Raw genomic sequence first — 22,476 nt, forward strand, 5'->3', positions numbered from 1 at the left:
GGGAGGGGGAGATCGATAGAGGGGTGGGGTTGGAAGTGGGAGGGGTGCTAATTTTCCACATGTGGATGATTGCCGGGATACATTATTGATCAATTAGAGGGAATGCTCCAATGTTTATGCTAAAATGTTAAAATTGTCAACATTTTTGTTCATACTGTATCACCTTTACAGGTAGAATATCGCCTGGTGATCACAGGCTTAATTAGTATTGAGAGGGGTGTGGCATGTGATGTGACCTGCCAATCATGAGCGCCATGGAGACCAAGCCAGCTGAAGATGTCACAGGGGAACCCCCATCCAAGAAGATGAAAGGGAGTGAGCAGGAGGAGGGAGCTGAGGCTGCAGAAACAAAAACAACCCAAGAAAATGGCATTGGATCAGAGGGTGAGGGGATAATTCCCAATATTTGTTTGTTTTATTAATTAATCAATTAGTTTATTTATTTTATTTATTTATTTTTTTATTTATTTATTCATTCATTCATTCATTCATTCGTTTATTTATTCATTCATTTATTTATGTATTTACTTAACATGTTGAATAATGTGCTTCATGCATGTACACTTTAAGTACTTACTACATGGTAAATTGTTATCAAATTGCATGTTATGATGAAGGTCCCTTGTGCAATAAAATTTGATCATTTTCCCATGTCATACACCATACACGTCAAGGCCCATAGTATAAACGACATGACATCAGCTTACAAAAAATGTACCAGAGCTCTACAAATGTACTCGCTCACAACAGCAGACATGTAGAATACAGAATGAATCTTTACAACAACAACGAAAAAGAAAGACAAAAGAAAGATTGTATTCAATTGATTGATATCAAAGTGAGATGGGGGATATACCTTTTCCTGACCTGATAATCATTCTGTTGACAACGCCCACTTCAAAACATGAAAATGGAGAGTTATGTCACACTGCAGTTGTACAGGGTACAGGAAATTTACCTGTATTATTCCTAGTTCAGTGTATGCTCTGCAGGAATGGAATATCGTATACAATCGCATGATGCTGGGATTGTATTCTGATTTATTTCTGTGCCATGAAAGATCCCTGGTGAGATGACCTTTTGGTTTATTTTCATATTGATCATTTTCTTTGTACATCACTTCTAATGCAGTAGTTGCATTTTTATATGACAATGCTGGAATAGGCGCCAAGGAGGTCACTATACTCGTAAATTTCATTCCATCAGATACTGTAGATTTTGTTTGTGGAAGAAAATGACTGACTTTAAACCAGTATGAATTCAAGTATAAAAAAAAAAACAACAACAACGACAAAATAAAAATCCAAAGTTCTACACTTCTCATTCAATGATTTTCATGTGATTTATGAAAGCTTCAGATAGCAAAAAATGACTGAAATGCTTCAAATAACGATAGCACCAATCTTTTTGATGATTAGCATCACATTCTAGTGTTTTGTTATGTGTAATGTTCTGGAAAACATCTTTTATTACACTTTGCAGTAGAGGAGATAAAGTTAGTGGGGTGGGCATGACATTACATGTATGTCTCCTCAACCATAGTAAAAAATTTGTGTCTGGAAGATGCTGACTGCATCCTTAGAGGTCCTACATTGTATTTACCTTTGGGAGCAGTGATTTAAAAAACGTTCAAGATATCACTTTTGAGCATTTGTGTAGGTCAGTTGTATCACAAAACATCCTACCATATGAAATTTTTGCAGTAAAGCCTAAAATATAAGGAGATATCAGTATTTTTCTATAATATTAAACCATAACTGTAGATGGTTTAGTCTGGAAACATTTTTATTCTAACTATTGTTCACGTTTTGTATATTTGTTTGATAGATACTTTATTTTCTGCAAATCAATATATACTAGATTGAATAAACGTGAACATGGGAAACATACAAAGTTTATTTGAAACAGAGTCGTTTGACTTGCATAAACAACGATATAAAAGGAAATTAATGATATTACAGTATGCATGTCTATGCAGCTGGGATTACAATAACAATATTATATTTAAGAAGTGATAATGCAGAGGGCCGCCATTGTAAGCATTGCTTGAAAAGATGGCCGGCCCGAGGAAAAGGTAGGTAGGTAAATTGGTAAACAATACAAATTCTGCTGCGAAGATAGCAGGGGAAAATAAACTCTGATGTGTGATGGTGGTGAATGTGCGTGCGAGTGCTTGAGAGTGCACAGGGGCAGATAGGCTGGGATTTGGAATGATAAAATTGGTTTGCTGGAAGAGGGAATGACTTACAATGTTGCTACTATCGGGAGACCAACATAAGTCATATAAATCATTCGTGCTTAATTCGTATTTGAAGTATACTGTGATAAAATATGCTTCTTTAAGTTTATTGAACAATACTTAACATCGATTATACTGGTTCAGATTTTTACATTGGTTGTTTCTATCCCTAACTCACATTTTAGAACTATTTTGAAGCACTAATGCTGGGTTTTTGTTTCATCTGCAAATTATGGTAAATTATGCCTTTAACCCTTTCTGTGCCAGGGACTTCAGATGGTATGTACAATGCTATGGGGTTTTCTGAGTCACTCATTACTCAAAGCATGCAGAGGGTTAAGACTTCATCTCTTTCCTTAACCCACAGTGCCATGCAAATATCCTTGTTTGTGACACAGTTAAAGATGAGTATGATGGAGTACCAAAGATGTGCCACATACAGTGATATTTGATTACATGACAGCCAGAACAGGAACCCTGAATGGAAACCCAGGCAGAAAACACTACACACAAAATCTGATCCTGCCAACAGATAGGAGGTTGTGCAGATATTTTGTGATACAGTATTTTTGTCGAGCCCACCGGAGGTGTGGGGAGATTAAGGGATCGCCTGCGGCGTCTGTCCGTCCGTTGTCCGTCCGTCGTCCTCTGTAATGCTACAAAAACTTGAATAACTCTCTACTAAGGACTTTAATTTCAATCAAACTTGGAGGGAAGAGTGGTTATACAAAGTTACACATTTTACCAAACATGAAGGTCACCTCAAGGTCAAAGGTCACAGGCAGGGGTCAATGAACTTTAGGGCCCAATGTTAAGTTTTTACGGTGCGTTTCGATTATGGCTCATAACTTTTGATGTATATGTCCGTTTGTGACCAAACTTGGATGGTAGATGTCCCTTGGGGGGGGGGGGGGGGGTTGAAGGTCACCACAAGGTCAAAAGTCACAGACAGGGATCAACGAACTTTTAGAGCCCAATGTTAAGTTTTTACGGCGCGTTTCAATTATGGCTCAAAACTTTTGATCCATATGTCCGTTTGTGACCAAACTTGGATGGTCGATGTCCCTTGGGAAGTTGAAGGTCACCGCAAGGTCAAAGGTCACAGACAGGGATCAACGAACTTTTAGAGCCCAATGTTAAGTTTTTACGGCGCGTTTCAATTATGGCTCATAACTTTTGATCCCTATGTCCGTTTGTGACCAAACTTGGCTGGTAAATATCCCTCGGGAGGTTGAAGGTCACCACCAGGTCAAAGGTCATAGGTGGGGTCAATGAACTTCTGGGATTTAGAAAAACAATTTCTTCTACGCGAATGGGCAAGACACATTTTGGCACTTGCCTTGTCCAGTTATTCCCCTCATTAGGTTTTTATATTTACACCAAATGCAGAAAATATACCAAATCATAATGATGTGACCAACTGCTTAAAGGGACTGTACAGTACTGGTTGAGGTAGGGATTCATGTTTTGAACATTCCTAAGTGAGATGATGAAAAGCCTCTTATGAAATATGAAAGAGCATGTAATTTTAAGAAGGATTCAACGTTCATTTGATGAAAATTGGTTTTCAAATGACTGAGATATCCAAAAAAGTGCTAATAATAAAAGGCGACATGCCCCAACTTTATTAGTATCTCTTTGTTTCACCTTGTTTTTGGATATCTCAGCCATTTCAAAACCGATTTTCATCGAATAAACTTTTGATACCCCTTAGAACCGCATGCTCTTTGACATCTCATAGAGTGGTTTCTGAATATCTGACAAAACGTTAAAAGCTAAATCTTCACCTCGACCAGAACTGTACACACTCTTTAAGACATTCTTCCTCATGTGAATGAAATTAAACCAAAAAACAAACCCCCCCAAAAAGATATGATTTCATTGAAATTGGACAAAGATATTTGAAAGTTATGAAGCTTTGAAGTATAGCATATCTTACTGAAAAAAAAGTTATTGAGTAGAGTAAGAAAAATGCAGATGAGACATGGCAATAACAATATGGCATCCCAACCCTTCCACTGGAATGCGCAAACAAACAGCATGAAAATGCTCTTTTTTTTTGGGGGGGGGGGGGGGGAGGGAGGTCATTAACCCGTTGAGGACAAGTCCCTAGTATACTCGAGCAGGGTTCTATAGGAAATGCGTGTTGTAGCAAAATTAGCCCGTCCTCAATGGGTTGATTTAGTAACTTTGACCTCCTTGACTTCATTAATCACTGAAGCATTACAGCTATGGCATTGGATATAATTTCTTCTTGAATTCATGTAAAAAAGTGCAAACAAATTTATATTTGATATTAAGGCCCTGACATTGTCACCAATACTTTACATTTATGACAATGACCAATGTCATAATTTCATAAAGCTTTGTGAAACTTTGACCCTCCATTCACTTCTTTATTAAACTTTTTGCCTGATATTTGTAACATTTTTACAAATTAGTAGATCTTAGAGAAACCTTCAAAATAACAAATCAAGCTACCAGGTCTATTCTTGATTTTTATTTTTGGTGTCTCTATTATTGCAACACTTTGATATTAAACTCTATATATCAGTTCATTGCTCATCTGAGGCTGCTTGATATTGCCACTTTGTTTGCACAATGATCACCCACCAGGGGCGGATCCAGGAATTCCGTAAAGAGGGGGCGCGTTTACAAAATTAAAGGGGGGGGGGGAGCGCACGCACCCCTCCCCCCATTTTTTTCTTTTATTTCTTTTGTTTCAACAAAAAATAAAGGGGGGGGGGGCGTGCGCCAGTTGCGGTCCTCCCTGGATCCGCCCCTGCCCACACATGAATTCTCTTACTATCATGAAAATATCATACAATGTCAGGCCTTCTTTCATAATTGATGAGACATGCAGCAATTGCTATTTTCCATGATCATCACTTTATTCATGGCAGCCAGTACATGACATGCTGTGGTATATGCTGAGTGCTTATACTGTGGCTGTTGCTATGGTTGTAGCTTGGTAATTATCATAAATTGTAATCATCATAGTGTAACTTCTCTATGACACATGGAACAGACTTCAAGATTCAAAAGAAACACAACAACAGCACACAATTCAACTTTTGTGGTATCGACAGTTGTAGTGATGGGCATTAAAAAAAAATGTGGTATTGATGGGTTACTAAAGGTTGAACTTGTCATATTTTTTTTTTCTAAATTGTACTTCAAAAAAACCTCTTCCACTCACAAAGATTACCCTGGAGGTATTATTATATCTTCTTAAATGTATAGATGTTTTATCATCCACTTGATTTGATCAGTAATAATTATCTGTTTTGTTTATCAAAATTACCATGTTACTCGCCTTTGCTACAACTGTACCTGCTTCTAAAATATGTTGCCTTTTTTTCTTTCTTTTTTTACATGATCATGCAGTATCTTTTACACAGGTCTGCCATGGCTTGTGAATTTTTCTTGAAATTGTGAGAAGTTTAAGGTCTTTCTTTTTCATGGGTGAGATATGTGTAAAACATAAGGTCCATCATGTATCATGAGCAGTCATAGTAGAAATAATGTCTTTTTTATTATTAAAAAACAAAACAAAACTGAAAGTAGTGCTATGTAAGTGATGTTATATTGGTACGTTGTACATGTAGTCCTGAATGAAATGGCTACTAGTCTCTTTGAGGTGCCTGTGATGTTACATATTATTGAGGTTGAGGTACTGAAAAATTCAAGTGCGGTCAATGTGCTCCATGTTATCATGGTTTTCTTTTATACTTGATTTTGCTTTGGACATTTGGCTTATTTCATTGCTGATGTGCAGTTTGACTTTCGTCTTCTAGGTTTATTCTCCTGGTTTTGCAGAGTTTACTGCAGATTTGTATGTTACCAGTAATTGTGAAATATTCAGACGACAAACCAAACGACCATCATGAATCATTTTCTAATTAAAATTGTTGCCTATTGTTGAAAGGGACAACAGGGCAGAAAGCAGATGACCCAACCTCTGAGATGCCAACACTTGAAGATGCTCCTGTTGAGACCAAAGAAGAAGAGGAGGAGGAGGTAAAAGAGGAGGGAAGTACGCAGGATGGCATCATCGCCACCGGCAACGCTGCAGCCAAGGGGAATGCAGAGGAGGGGTCTGCCTCACTCCCCAACCCAAGCACCATCTCACCTCCCAAGGGGGAGGAGGAGGAGGAGGAGGGGGTGGAACAGGAGGAGGGGACTAAGATGGAGATGGAGATGTCGACGGAGCTGGAGACGGGAGGGGAGGGGGATGCGGGAGGAGGCGGAGACGGTGGAATCCAGGGCTTTGATACCATGATGGAGTGGAAGAATGGGATCGCATCACTCCCGGGCAGCAATATGAAGGTTAGAGTTCAGTGCAAACACTATTTCCTTCTCCTCCCCCTTTTGAGACTCAAATATGCAGCCTCATCTGTGGGTGTTTGACTAATCCATTTTATCCCTCTCCCCCCCCCCCAAAAAAAAAAACCCCAACAACAACAACAACAAAAAGGTTAGACAAAACTTAATAGCCTTAGCCAAGCCATACAGTGTATTACATTGTATGTTGATGCATATATGTGGCCTGTCATGAAAGGTTCATCAGGTAGTCAAACATTGATACATATATACAGTGTATTTTTTTTTTCAGTGGTAGTACATTATTTCTGAATTTTCCAGACTCTAAGCTTTCATATCATCTTTGACACTGCTTGAGGACAAAACCCCAAAACAAAACAAGGCAAAATGCCAGAAGGCCAATTGGTACTGAATACTGGTGTAATACAATGTTCCATACACTGTACAGCATGATATTGTCACAGTCATGGATCCAAGATGATTATTGTGCTTGCAAAAGAATCATTTTGACTTGTTCTAAAGAATTGCTCTTTAATACTTTAGTGTGGCATTGTCAATACCGTAAAAGTGGAATATTTCGTAAGTAGGGAAATTTCTTTACAAAATCATGCCGGAATGAAATATGTTGTAATTTATAAGAATTAAATCTCAAATCATAAACCACAGTGAAATTATAAACAAGCTATCTAATGCATTTACATTTGTCCATTGTGAAGAATTACACTAATCCTGTCAACATTTCCACTGTACTGTACAACTTTCTGTTCTCATTGAATATTCTATCAGCTCCACTTCCAACATGTATGTCTGCACTTGTAATTGTAGCCTATAATCTAGGCAGAGGATGCATCCTCTATTGTCTTTGCTGTAAAAGCTTAACGTCTGATGCGGTGAGATTATCATCTTTGCTAAGTGATAGGTCTGATGCGGCGAGACTACGAACTGTCGAAGCATCCACCACCTTTATCCACTTGTCTTGCTGTAGTCGTTGTTTTCTTATTATTGAATATGAATCGCTTGCAGTTCTTCGTACGAAAACTGCCGCCCAATTCAAAATCGATAATTAGAAAACAACGACTATAGCAAGACGAGTGGATATAGGTCATGGATGCTTTGCACATATCCACTGTTCATAGTCTTGCCACATAAGATGTATCGCTTAGAAAAGACAATAGTGTCGCCACATCAGACGTTTAGCATTTACAGCTAAGACATTAACTGCATCCTTCACCTAGATTACATGTATAGGCTATCGTAATTGCTGTACACACACTGAAATTACAGTTTGATTTGGAGTGAGCTCCGTGTTGTTTTCATGAGGTGATCCATTATCTTCCATAGTTCCGGATGAATGAGTTTGGACTCCTGGACCTCATCATGGATGAGACAGAGCTTGATGGGCCAGGACCTGGACCAGGACCTGGTGGTGATGCTGTTCCAGACGGCTCTAATATCCCCGGAACGGCAGAGATTGTCCGAGAGGTGGACCAGATGGTCCGAGAGGTTGACCAGATGGAAAACCAGGTCTTGGCCCACAGTGTGGACCAGAAAGGTGGTGTCAGTGCAGCAGTGAGTGAGGTCGGGAGTCTCCCGGCTAGTAGGGCCACGACGCCAAGTCCAGGATCTGGGACAAGTCCTGGCTACAGCGGAAGAGGAAGTAAGTCTCTCATTAATGTAGCTATATGCAGTAATGTGGACACCTTCCTTTTTCTTTCACTTTCTCTCTTCTGCTTTCTCTTTCTACCTCTCCCTCACTCTCTCCCTCACCCCCTCTCTGTTTTTTTTCTATCTATCTTTCTTTTTCTGTTGCTCTCTCTCTCTTGTCACTCTCTTCTCCCTTTGAATATGACACACAGTGACACAAAGTGATATGTTGTAAGAGTACAGCTGTATTCTCTGGGGGGATCTTTACCAGTTTAAGACTCTGTGCTTCATAGAGTATTTATGGTACATGTTTGCATTTCCCCTTTCATTTGCAGAAACTTTCTCAATTCCTTGATCTTTTGCAGAACTTCTGTGCATGTTGTCATAAAAGGAAAAGACGCATTGAAGCTCTGATAATTCATGACAATCACGAATGCTTGTCACAACAGTCCGCACACGGTCTGATGTAATTGAGATGTTAAAGTCAAGAGTGTTGTTTGGTACTGAGTGAGTTGTGGAGTATAAACCTTACTGCTGAGACGAGATAGGTTAAAAGGTACATAAATGTCAGCAATAAACTCTGTGTATGTAATATCTCTGCCAGCAATAGTGCTAAGCGCAATACTGAAGTCTGTGTTTAAATTGCATGCCAGCTACTGCAAAACCAGGAATTTTTGAGTGTATGAAACTTTCACAAATGTTTTGAGGAGCCAAAAGTAGAATGCACATGAAAGTATTCTTCTACAAAATGCATTGAGTGCCACTGGTAATTCATGAAACTTTCAAGGTGCGAATGTTTCTGGTTTTACAGTAACTAATATTGCTGGTCCCATACTGCTTGAGAAAATTCAAAGTGCTTTTAAAGTGAACTAATTCCCAGGTATCTTTACCTGGCAGTTTTAATGAAAAATTCTTAAAGAGTCTATGTGAATGCATTCTTACCTTTTGAAGAAACAAATATTATACAGATATTGACTGCTTCAAGGGGCACATTTAAAACTATTTGCCCAAAGATGATTTCTCAACTATGCTATGCCCTGAGGCAAAGTCAAGGTGGGGCATTTTCGAGTGGCACTGTCGGGAAATCACTGACGGCAAGCAGCTTTAACTGTGATCTGAAAAGAAGCAGTCAATATTTGTTTTATATACCACATTTCACTTAATTGGAGATATTTATGCTGAATTAAGGCCTTAAAATGAAGCTAATCATAATGCAAGTCAGGAGAGAAAGCACATATTATAAAGTATTTAATTCCACAATGCACAAAAGTGTATGGAAGATATACTTACGCACATATTAACCCACTAGTTGACTGCGAGGCACTACAGCAGAAATATTGTGACTGCATCTTTGACCAGTCAGAAGCCTAGAAACTCCCTGAATCTCAGAGTAAGGTATATAAATCAATCAAAACCATAGATGCTGTTAGATTTTGTAGTATGGCAATATATGAGATACCAGCAGGGATTTGTTCATGTACAATAGGACTATTCAGACATTTTATGATGTATTTCCTCATATGTAGTGTAAAAGTGGTTTCTTTCGCGGTGGTTTTATTTTCGCGCTTTTCACGCTTTGAGGTTAAACTGCGAATTTAACATCACGCGAAAATGTTTTGAACTCGTTGCTTGTTACAACGCTATCATTACCGACCGCGAATTTAAGCACATGTGAAAAAGTCGGCACCGATGGAAACCGCGAAAGTTTCTGTACGCGAAAGAAACCACTTTTACAGTAAAGGAATGTCACGTTATCCACATTGGAAGTCACAAAGTTTAACACAATGTGTTAGTTCTTTACAAACACGTTTACACATGTCAATATGTTATATTACCTGGTAGAAATAAGAAAGATGTCCATTTGAAATTGATAAAAGGGGAGTTTTGTCCTTAAACATCAATTGTACACATCTTAAAGCTTTCAAAACAGCGCACTCCTGTAAGATTTGTCAGAATGAAAGGGCTAGTAACTTCCTTTTCCTTCAGTCCTTCATGTCAAATTGCCAGTTCTTGATCAGTGTGGGAGGTAGAGCCAAAACTTCCTGTTCATATGCATAACCTCCAAGGTTAGCCTCCTCTCCAGACAGTTGGTCAATAAGGTCTTATCACTATCCTCTTTTGTAGTGTGTATAGATCTAATAACTGTATCAGTCTTGGGAAAGACTACATCCACTTGTATGTCCAGTCACTTGATACTACAGTTCAGTTGCCCCACACAAAGATTTGCATGTAAAGGGAGAGTGGAAAGGGGATAGTCTTATTTCATATCGTTGCATGTTACAGTTGAATACATTTTGAGAGCTTGCCTTTACAGGAAGGAAAAAAAAAATGATTGATCCAATGAGGAAAGATTCATTGTGAATAGCAGCAGAAAAAGTGCAAGTTAGGCCACTATATTTTTTGGAAGTCTGAGAAATATTGAGCAAAGTACTCAGGGGCGGATCTAGCTTTTTATAAAGGGGGGGAGGGTGTGGGAGGGGGGTGTCCCCCCTCCCACAGTAGGGAGAATTTTTGAAAATCTCTGTGTGAAAATGACATTTTCTTCCATCTAAAACACCACTATTTTGGGTATGGAGGTCATTGCCAAATTAAAAATTACAAGTTAAAAAAAAGAAGATAAGATTAAAAAAAAAAAATGGTCCCTGGATTTTTTTTTTTTTTTGGAGGGGGGGGGGTGCAACCCCCCCAACCCCCCCTCTAGATCCGCGTCTGGTACTGTGACTAATGTCGCGTCAGCGTGTCAACTACAATTGTACTTGTAGCTTGCTGTCCAAACACTTCCGAGAAGCTATTTTCATCATTAGCCGTTTCTGATCACCAAGTGACCTAGTCGCTGTACCGCAGAAAAGAGGGTCATTGCAAAAATGCATTGAATAGATTGTAACACATGTGCCCTTCTGCAAATGTAGAAATTTCTGTATTGTTGGCTTTCTTTGCTCATCTGATAAGATCAATTCCATATGAATGCTTATTTCACTGACCATTGACACTTTGCTGGCATGGATATAAATTCAGATGGACTAAACACAGAGGGAGAAGAAGCATTTCTGTTCTTAGAAATATTTCATACTGTCATCACATTTAGAGCCATACATGTGCAGAAATTCCACATTATGAAATGTTTCGCAATTTATACAGTACCGTATCCTGCTGACAGTATACGATATGATACAAGGCCAAGGTGTGGAAAAGTTACAACATACGTGTAGCCCCTACTGATATGGCTGCCTGTACGAAAAATTCCTTGAAAACTCATTATCCCCCTTGAACCTTCTTGACCTTCTAACCTTCTGACCCAGAGATAGGATCATCTTGCTATATGTGACACTGCACCTCAAAACAAACAAAAAGTCGCCAGACATGAATTTTTAATTAAGACCATATTCTGAAAGAGCAGACTTTAAGCTTTAAAATGATGTATAACTCAAATCAAATGGACTCTCCTAACCTATCTAAGTATTGGAAAGAAAGCACAAACTCAGGAAAAGTGTGAACTGAGAAAAGAGGCTCTGAAGTGCAGTGTCTATTCAAGCGCTTAATCTTTACCAAACCGTGCTGGCTGAGCGATGAATGGGAAAAAAACAGGAAGTAAACCACCAGAGTAACAACAATAAAGGGATTATTAGATTAAACTGAAATTAAGCATGCCTCATTAACACATTCTGTCCATAATTAACGCCAACTTTCAAAGTAGTAGCACTATCCTTTCAAATGTTATTGCAGTTGAAAGTGAAGAGTGTGGACAAGGTTTTTCAGAAATGAAAAAGGGATTCTAAAGACACACCTAATCACACTATTCTACCACAAATGTCCGAGATAAACTGCTAAAAAAAACACACTTTCCTGCCCGTTTTATGATACCAAATTTTAGCATAATGTAAAAGAAGACCCGCTCTTTCAGAAAATATGAAAAAGTCAAGTTCGACTAGGTTGACCCATTTCACTTATTTTCAGTCCTCACGCAAAATCAGTGTGTGCGACTTTATGTTCGTTTTGAGGTGCACGGTCACATATATAGTGTCTTATCATGCTGCGTTCATATTGAACTCGGTTCAGATATAATGTCAGGTTTTTTAGTTTCTGTGCAAGTTTAGTAATTCTACAGGATTTCATAAAACTTAGTAAATAGAGTTTTGCAATATGAATACATGATATATGTACATTACCAGATTTTTGGAAAGATGCGATTCCAATGATTCATATTGCTACTCTTGATTTTTTTTTTAAAGTTCGATAATCATAGAGGGATGTTTGAAAAGTTGATTTCATGCTGATTTCGTAAATGTGCATGTTTTCATGCAATATCCTTTGTTAACCATTAGTCATCTAGCAGCAATTTGACAAATGATTCCCTTGACAAAATCTTGGTTTGATTGCATTGTTGTTGTTTTTTTTTTGTGGGCAAATCCAAGTACAGTTGAACCTCTCTTATCCGGCCTCCCTTTATCCGGATCTCTCTATTATACGGACACATTCTCGCCGTGATTTTTTTTTTTTAAATAATTACGGGAGGAAAGGGGGATTCCCAACTCCTTGAGAACTCCTACACAAACACACATGAATTACATACACATGTATTACTTCCAACATGATTGACATACATTACATCAAATTTCCTTCCAAATTGCTTACCTTCAGACATTTTAACATCCCCAAACATCCCCAAATCATCGCAAGAACATGGACACAAGATTATGCGCTTGAGTCCTCTCACATGTAACAATGAAAAGGTTGCAGTATACACATTACTACATGTGGTACTACAATGGGCTACATCAGTACATGTGTATGTACATTGTATATGCACATGTATAAAGCATTGAGTCTCTCGTATCCGGCCAAATCCCTTATCCGGATGAGCCCCGGTCCCGACTTGTCCGGATACGAGAGGTTCAACTGTAATCCATAGAAAAATAGAAGAATCATCATAAAATGTACAGCACATATGTAGATATTCATTTGGCCACATAAGTGATGATCAGGGTATGATACTGTAAATCAACATACATTGTACATAATGTAAATCAATATGTACATAATGCACTTGTAAGTCAGCTTGCATTTGCATTGCTGCTCAGTTAATTAAATTGACGGCTGTTAAAAAGATTTCCTTGGGACAGGCAGTTTTAAATATCAAAATTTCATATAATAACCAAACAAATAAGATGTATAGGGATAATAAATGATAATTTTTAGACTTTATTTCTTAACTCTTTATGTGCCATGGTGGAAATCCCCTGTGTGCCACGTTATTCTGAGACACGAAGGTAGTCATGCTTTGAGAAAGAATTCTGTTTTTCCGATTTGTATAACTTCTACAAATTTCTGTTCAGATGGGCATAATAGTAGGCAAAGTCAAAGAGGAATGGCAAGCTTTGTTACGATGTAAATTGTATGACGAATCTATTTTCAATTTTTCTTTTGAATGACCAGTTTCTACATTACTGTAAAGGCATGACTTTTGCACATAAAACCGTGACAGAAACTTAGAATGTACAAGCAAATCTAGTTGGGAACATCGCTTGATAGTCGACCACCACATAGAATGCAAGTGGTATATGAGTGGAACAAAAGCACAAGAAACGCTTTTATTGTGCCGCAGGATTAGCAGTAATTAGCGGTTTATCGATCGGTCTTGGCGGCTTTGTTTGTTGAGCAGAATATGCGTAGTTGGCACGCCGTCGACTGAGCCGGACGTGCGAACGTGGCACATAAAGAGTTAATAAGGGGAGTGTACTGTATACACATATTTGATATGCAAGGGCCAGTGAGAAATAGTTGGATGATAAATTCCACTTTTTAGATAGTAAATAATTTCTTATGATGCCGCTATCATTTAATCTGTCTGTTTGTTTATCTAGGCTTTTTGCTTGTATTACACGTTGTCTCCACTTATATTTGCTTTCTTTTTCAAAGGACCAAGGAAGAGTAGCCTGGTGAATGATGATGCAGGTATGTTGGATTATTTCCTTTTCTCCTTTCTCCGTGGTATAACATGATACGATAATATTGTGATATGTAATATAGTAGATATTCCTATTATATGTTTTTGGCCCAGTGGTGTGTTTTTCTCTCTCTCTGTCTACACTTTTTATTTTATTATTATTTTTTTTTACACACATGTACTGTGACAATGCATGTGCATACAATGTATACATCTCATGTCAGGTTATGTATGTTTGTATGTATATAGGCCTAAGTACAGGTATGTATAGCGTTTGTATATATATTTAAGTTTGTATGTTTTTTGCAGTTATGAATGTATGTATGTTTGTACAAGATGTATGTCTGTTTCATAGTAGGGCCTATGCTGTACTATGTCTGAGTGTTAGCAGCTATACATTCTTTTTTTCCTAGATTGATTTGCTTGAATTTGCTGCATCGTGCACACATAACAAAATGATTACAGTACTTTTGATACATCAGTTTTATGGCAGGCTGCCTTTGAAAAAAATGATGAACAATGTTTATCATGTGATCACATAAAAGAACATGAAAACTGGTAAACAAACACTGTGCTGGAGGATTATTACCAAATGAAGCATTCGCTTTTTAAAAGAATTTTGAGCTTCTTACTGCTATCTTTCTCTTGCTACTCATGTAGCAATTGTGTCTCAATCTACTATCTGCAAACTGTTTTATGTCCCAATCTCTCCATTCACCGTATGTATCTATTATTTTTCTTCTTTTATTTCCTGTGTATTTGTTCACCATGAAGGAGCAAGGAAGAACAGTCTGGGCAAGGATGATACGTGTATGTGTGAGCAGTGTGGCAAGCGTGGCCTCTCCACAGAGTTCTGCAAGTCGGGACGATTCTGCTCACAGTCCTGTGTTGGAGCCTATGCTAGCAAGTGAGTTCCAGATCACGCCCATCTGTAGACGCATTCGTGTAATACTTTTGAAGCGTGTTGGGCCAAGTAAATAGAGTATTAGTTTCTTGTCCCAACTTTTTGAAAAAAGAAAGATAAGAGCATTTTTTTTTTTCCCTTTTCCAAAAAAGCAGTTGTTTTTTTTTTTTGGTTTTTTTTCCTGGATTTAAAAGTGGCTGATCCATTGCACAATGCCATTTGAGTTATCTTATTTCCAGTTATATTTAAGTATGGTACAATATGTAGGCTGTGCATGTGCAAGGCTCAATGGCTGGAAAATCAATCAAAATTCAATTTTTTTATCATTCAGAATAAAGCAGCAAAAATTGATGGGGGCAGGGTTGAGAAACTAGGACCTTTTTTTTTTTTTTACTTGGCTGTATTTGAACTTTATGGGGGCTTTTACACAGAAAACGCATTAACAATGTAGCCTCATAAAGTTAATGTCTTGCCCTGCCTGTTCTATATCATTGATGTTTGTACTATTTTTCGTTTTGTTTTGTTTTATTCTAGACAAGGTGCCCTAAAGAAGAATTCCATTAAAGAGGCCATTGCCATAGCCTCGAACAATGCTGGAGCCAAGAAAAAGGGACCCAAGAGGAAGATGACACTGCCCTCGTCTGGCAAAGTATGTCCAGTCATATTTTCGTATATTGACTCTGTAGACAATGCAAGAGCAGCTTTTGTGAAACTTTTATCATTCCTTCTTCAGCAAACAAATGATCTATACAAAATGAATCGTCACATTTTCTGGGAGCGCAAAAGCTTTTTGCCATAATAAATTACTTTTGTGACAAATCTTTTTATCTGTGTAATTTGTCAACTTCAAGGTCATTTCAAAGTTAGTACCTCACAGTGTTAATGTTGTAAAATTAATATGCACCTCTTATTGGTGTTGTAACACAGCATTACACAGTTCATAAAGCCAGATTTTTTCCTTTCTAATGTGTATTATGGTAGCACTGTTTAGAGATTGTCATGAAATATACTCAGGGATGATATTCACTATGAAAAAAGTTATTTTTCTGTTGTTCTTTTTTTGTCTCTTCAGCCAGGATCATAATGACACACATGCTGTCAATTCCCTCCACCTTCCAAAAAAGTATTGGTTTGGATATGCCAGAGACTCCAACCCAAAGTACCTTCTGATCTGGAGATTCTCCAGCCTGAAACCCCTAGCAAACGGGAGACTCAAAGTTGATGTGTGCGAAGCGCGAAATTCCCAGAGTTCTAGATGCTCTCTGGTGCTATCTAAGGCTTATTATTTCAACATACGATAGAAATATGTAAGAAATCCTCTCCAACGGGAGACAAAGAGCCAGGGCGGGAGAAATTAAATCTCAAACGGGAGAACGGGAGATTTTGCAAAAATGGGTTTTCGGCGGGAGATCTTCCGTCAAAAACGGGAGAGTTGGAGTCTCTGATATGCTGGGTAAAAACCTGTCTGACTTGGTTTCAGTTGCAAAAGGTTGTTAGTGTTACTAAAGTCCTTCACAAAAGACATCACACCCTTTTCTTTTCTCACAAGTGATGTTCTGTCGCTCATCTGTCAAATCATTTCAGATTTCTCCCATTGCCCGTCTCCATGGTGATCTGAAGATGACCATCAACATGAAGTCTCCCGACAAGACTACAGGCAAAGGTAAAAGAGTAAAGTGAATAAGGTCTGTAAGTGTAGACTAGGCACACATTCAATCTGAAGCTTCCAGTTTCGCTTGGCAATCTGTGTTGTAAAAAAAGTGCTAATAGATTATGGGATTGATACCATTTGTAAGTCATGGGCTGGCATTGTGTTGAAGGTATGAACAATCAGTTGTGATTATTCATCAAATGTCTGGCCCAGATGGTATGATTTTTTAGTTCTCTTTGCATTGTGTGTGAAAGTAGCTTGATGAATGAGACATGACTACTGGTATTAGACACTGATCAGGCTCATTAAGCGTTAAGGGTTTGAATATGTATTATACACTGTATCTGTCTTCATGCCTTTGTCGATTACTTCGGGAAAATAGATAGTAGTCATTCTGCCTCATATCTTAGTTCTTTGATTCCTGAAGAATAACATGCCGATTTTCTGTCAAAAACATGTACAAATTTGAAATATCTGTCCCAAATACCAGTAACTTCTCACACTTTTGTACAATCTATTGGTGAGGAAACATCAAGTTTATTGCTCTGTAGATAGTAGTATGCATTTTCTTCTGCTTCATTTATTAGGTAAAAGAAGAGGATTTCAGTGGACCAGTTACCTTGAGCAGGAATCAGCCATAGCTGCTCCTGTAAAGCTCTTCAAGACAGTGAGTTTGTTTGTTCGTTTGTTTGTTTTTATTGTCTCTCTCTCTCCCCCCCCCCCCCCCATGCTGTGAATGCTGTCTTCACACTGAAATGGCTTGATGGCAAATTTCTGTACGAGCTGACATCTTCATGTACAGATATTTTTGTGAATTGCTACTAGTCGGACATTTTTAGCATATTGTTAATTTTTTGGTTGTGAGGGTCTAGTATTCGTTACCTCACCTTTCATGAAGTGAATAAGAATGACTGACATGTGACCATACTAGTACTGGGTGTTTTTTTTACTAATTGGTGATTCCCTGCACATAAAATAAGAAATGTGCTCAGCACTTGAAGTCAATTTCCCATGATAACAAAGAGTGGAAAAACAACTGCAAGATTTTATCAAATTGTAATAGAAAATGAATTTTGATAAGTCAAATAATATCTTTTTTATACCAATGTCATGTGATTTTTGTTTGTTTGGTTTGTTTGTTTACCAGCCCTTCCCAACCAGTAAGAATCTGTTCAAGGTCGGCATGAAGCTGGAGGGCATTGACCCCAAACACCCATCCCTCTTCTGTGTGTTGACGGTGATGGAGATCCGTGGTTACCGTCTCCGCCTCCACTTTGATGGCTACTCAGAGTGCTACGACTTCTGGGTCAACGCCGACTCTCCAGACATTCTTCCCGCTGGATGGTGTGAAAAGACCGGACACAGGCTCCTCCCACCCAAAGGTGAGACCCCTCCCTCATCTAGCCTTGTCCAGCCTTTCTAGCTCTTGGCTTCTCCTTGTGGTCCCTCCCTCCCTCATGTAGTCCTGCCCCACCACCTCTTAGCTCCTCCCTCTGAAACCTCTCTACTTTCTAGCCCCTCCTTCTGCCCACTCTCCACCTCTTAGCCCCTCTCTCTGGGTCATCTCTACTTCCTAGCCCCTCCTTCTGCCCACTTTCCACCTCTTAGCCCCTCTCTCTGGGCCATCTCTACTTCTTAGCCCCTCCTTCTGATCCCTCTCCACCTCTTATCCCCTCCCTCTGATCCCTCTCTACCTCTTAGCCCCTCCCTCTGGTCCCTCTCTACTTCTTAGCCCCTCCTTCTACCCCCTCTCCACCTCTTAGCCCCTCCCTCTGGTCCCTCTCTACTTCTTAGCTCCTCCTTCTACCCCCTCTCCACCTCTTAGCCCCTCCCTCTGGTCCATCTTTACCTCTCAGCCTCTCCCTTTTGGCCCTCTGTCCCTCATCTTGTCCCACCTTCCCCATATCCCAGCCTCTCTCTGGGGTACAGACCTGTGGAAATTAAAGGACCTGTGTAAAATACCTGTTTACACCAGTATGCACTCAGGATACACTCTCACACATACACACCTACAAACACACTTACGGGGCTTCCACTTTAACTTGTTTAAAAATTCTAGAATTTGTGCAATTGGTAGTTAGTACATTTACACCTTGGACACCGTCTTCAGTATCCCTCAAGAGTGGACCCTTTTCACATGATTCATGGTCCGATAGACCTTAATAGTTCAGCAGGCATAAATTGTTTGTGCAACTTAGTATAAATAGTTCACAGATAGCAGTAATTTACAATGTATTTCTGCTAAGATCTCTGTCTTCATTTTATGTAATCTAAATGCATTTGCGAATGCATAATTACCATAATCCCATATTCATGCTGTATGTAGTGTGCTGTTCCTGTGAATTTGATTTCTTGTTATCTTGTCAGGGCTGCTAACTCTGCTAGACACTGAGTAGGGTTGCAATGGGGCTAAGTCAAGATTTTGCAAGATGATATTCATCACTACCTTCCCTGTCATTTTAATAGAATGTTGGAATTTACTTCAGCACTGTGACATGATGTTCATTCATATTTGACCTTGTGTGCCAGTGGTGTATGAGGGATGCCATCATTGCAAAAGAATAATCATGAGCCTGAATGTTTTCTTTCTCCAGGATTTGCAGCCGATTTCAGTTGGAATGCGTACCTGAAAATGACAAGATCCACCTCGGCCCCAAAGCATCTTTTCAGTAACTATGAAAACGTGAGTTGATCCATGTTGTACATGTACTGTGCCTTTAAAAGAATCAATAAAGTTTGGAGTACGGTATATTGTGTTGACAAAAAGACTATGGCCGAATTCACCGAAACTACGGTCTTTGTCCATGGTTTAAACCATGGACAAAGACCGTAGTCTTGTATGGGGCACCAAGTGTCGCATGGCCTATTTCGTTATGAAATCAGTCATTTCATCGACGAAATAGGCCATGCGACACTTGGCGCCCCATACAAAACTACGGTCTTTGTCCATGGTTTAAACCATGGACAAAGATTGTACCACCTTTGTGAATTCGGGCCTATGAGTGCGGAATGTTAATATTAAAAATACGCATCATGTTCAGGTTTTGGTCAAATGATGTTTTAGTTACTGTGAAACCAGAAACTTTTGCAAATTTTGCCAGGAGCTAAGATTTGCAAAAGTAAAATGCAGGTGAAGGTATTTGTCTACACAATGCAGGGAATGCCTGTGGACATTCATGGAATTTCATGCAGCAAAAAACCTGTTGGCTCCAATTCGTGACAATTTCATGCTTCAAATGTTTCTGGTTTCCAGGACATTAAATGATATGAGAAGTAAAAGCATGTGAGCGATGAAAAATGTGATGAAGATGGTAACGAACTGGAGTGTTAAAGGTTATTAATTCCGAATTCCAATGATCGCAGTGGCATTCATCAAATGTACTATTGATGCAAGTAACTTGCACCTGATGATGCTAACCATCTGGTTGTCTCTGCCATGTGGAATGTGTAGGAAACAGTGACACCCCAGGGCTTTCGTAAGGGGATGAGGCTGGAGGCCGTGGACCGCAAGAATCCCACCCTCATCTGTGTCGCCACGGTTACCGACATCATGGACAACCGCTTCCTCATCCACTTTGACGCCTGGGAGGACACGTACGACTACTGGTGCGACGCGACGTCACCGTACATCCACCCTGTTGGCTGGTGCGAGGAGAATGGTTTGGCCCTGACCCCGCCCAATGGTAGGTTCATCGCCATAGCAACACTTCTGTCATCAAGACTTTAGATGCATTTAAAGGGATGGTATAGTATTGGTTTAAGTGAGGATTCAGCTTTTAACTTTTTGTGAGATACTTAGAAACCACTCTATGAAATGTTAAAGAGCATACATGTCTTCGAGGAATTCAAAGTTTATTTGATGAAAATTGGTTTTGAAATGACTGAGATATCATAAAACAAAGTAAAACAAAGCGATCCTACTGTGTAATAAACGATTGGTCCAACCTTTTTATTAGGATCACTTTGATTTGGATATGTAAAAGTGTAAAATGATAGTGAGGTACAGCATTTGTAGAGTGTCATAAAATCATTGTATGTCATTTATTTCCATCTTCATTGACTACTAAGAATGGATATGTCTGTACTGTTTGATGTACTATCTCTCTGTCAACCCACATAGATTACCCTGACCTTGAGAACTTCACTTGGTCAGATTATTTGGCCAAGGCCAAATCAGTGGCTGTGCCCACCAGAGCATTCAAACCGGTGAGTAGAAAGCTATGAATTTACTGTCATACTTACAGTCCAACCTCAATTATCCGACCCTCTCTTCTCTATTTATCCGGAAGAGAGAAAAAAAAAATGATTTCAAACACAATATAAACTCCACAAAACTCATGCAATTTACATAATTATGATATTTTCAACAGAACCATTATGAATTTTACAGTATATATAAGCTGTTATTTTTGCAAGGGTTTAATTTTTGTGAATTTCGCGAATGACTGTTGGACTGCGAATCTAACAACATGCGAAAATGTCGCCATGAGCTACACTAATATTGCACTTTCAGTAGCCTCGGTGTCAGTTCGGGAAAATGTCCCTGACTTGCTCATCTGCGAAAATATCTGTAGCGAAAATAACAGCTTATACAATAAAATGTTTCAATTTAATGACTCTTATTTTAAGTAGGCTAGTGTGGTATCATATATTGCACAAGTAGCATAATTATCATACATCACCTGATCGTCACTATTTTGTGTCAATACCACATGTAATGTGATGCACGGAATACATACTACCAGCATCATGTAATGAATACAGCTGTTGGGTCATCTTTGGTCCTCCAAACATCAACCAAAACACCACAGCTTGCATAAATTTTACTATACTGTTCTGGTGTATACTTCCTACTAAAAAAATACCACTGGGTCAGCAGCATACTTGATACATAAACATGGTTCCTCTCATTTTTGGCTAAATCACTTTTTAAGTGCAGATGGACGCCAGTTCCGACTTGGCCTGATAGCAGAGGTCGGACTGTATATAGACATATGTATTTCTATTTGTTGTTTGTTTGTTTTTTTCCCCCAGTGGAGCCTGAGAAAACTAAAACTAAAGCAACATTCAAGCTTATTTCTAAGTCCATGACTTTTTTTTTTACTTATTCAGCTTTTTATTCGTTAGTAGCAGTATCTTTTTTTACCACCACCTAAACTTGCGCTTGTAACAGAAGAGAGAAAATATTTAAATGGCAAGAGCAGCACTTCATGACATACAGGATGCTATTACAAAACATTTTTTGATCAGTAGTGTTATTATGATTATTGTTGTTACTGTCTATTTTTTCTCTTTTTTCATCATCATACACGGTAATCATCACCACCATCATAAGTATTAATGAGAGTTTTCTTCTGTTGTTTTCATCCATATTTGACTTTTTATTAGTGCTTTGTGATTTGCATCTCTTATTTCTAGTTAAGCCAAAGTTGCATCAACCAAAGTTACATTTCCAGTTAAGCCAACGATGCATCATCGTTCTAAACATTTTCAGATTATTTTGAGATTTGTGTCAATATCTGTTCTGTTGTCAGCTGCATTAGTTATAAAATTTTCCTTTCATATCTGAAAACAGCGTCCTCCTTTGGCCTTTGAAGTGGGTATGAAGCTGGAGTGTGTAGACAGGAGAAACCCCTCCCTCATCAGGGTTGCCACGGTAGCAGATGTGGAGGAATACCGGATACTGGTGAGTGCTGGTTCAGATGTGAAAAACGCAGTGTAAAGAGGAGTTATGAGCAACCAAGAAGCATTAGCAGAGATACCAACTGTGT

At 38.8% G+C, this 22,476-nt stretch overlaps 1 protein-coding gene across 1 annotated transcript in view; it reads left to right on the forward strand.

Annotated features, from left to right (window-relative positions):
- Nucleotides 1-245: 245 nt before the first annotated feature.
- LOC139727062 (lethal(3)malignant brain tumor-like protein 4) overlaps nucleotides 246-22,476 on the forward strand; it is a 30,826-nt gene continuing 8,595 nt past the window's right edge. Inside the window, exons 1-13 of the mRNA XM_071638041.1 lie at nucleotides 246-384; nucleotides 6,168-6,568; nucleotides 7,904-8,219; nucleotides 14,123-14,158; nucleotides 14,925-15,057; nucleotides 15,589-15,703; nucleotides 16,639-16,717; nucleotides 17,293-17,372; nucleotides 17,853-18,087; nucleotides 19,300-19,388; nucleotides 20,157-20,388; nucleotides 20,826-20,911; nucleotides 22,281-22,391. Coding sequence (XP_071494142.1) covers nucleotides 246-384; nucleotides 6,168-6,568; nucleotides 7,904-8,219; nucleotides 14,123-14,158; nucleotides 14,925-15,057; nucleotides 15,589-15,703; nucleotides 16,639-16,717; nucleotides 17,293-17,372; nucleotides 17,853-18,087; nucleotides 19,300-19,388; nucleotides 20,157-20,388; nucleotides 20,826-20,911; nucleotides 22,281-22,391 — 2,052 coding nt within the window. The remainder of the gene's footprint in view (nucleotides 385-6,167; nucleotides 6,569-7,903; nucleotides 8,220-14,122; nucleotides 14,159-14,924; nucleotides 15,058-15,588; nucleotides 15,704-16,638; nucleotides 16,718-17,292; nucleotides 17,373-17,852; nucleotides 18,088-19,299; nucleotides 19,389-20,156; nucleotides 20,389-20,825; nucleotides 20,912-22,280; nucleotides 22,392-22,476) is intronic.

Source organism: Diadema antillarum, unplaced genomic scaffold (genome assembly GCF_040938485.1).
Source record: "Diadema antillarum isolate AM-2024a unplaced genomic scaffold, OU_Dant_1.0 seq00000117_RagTag, whole genome shotgun sequence".
Taxonomy (NCBI): Eukaryota; Metazoa; Echinodermata; class Echinoidea; order Diadematoida; family Diadematidae; genus Diadema; species Diadema antillarum.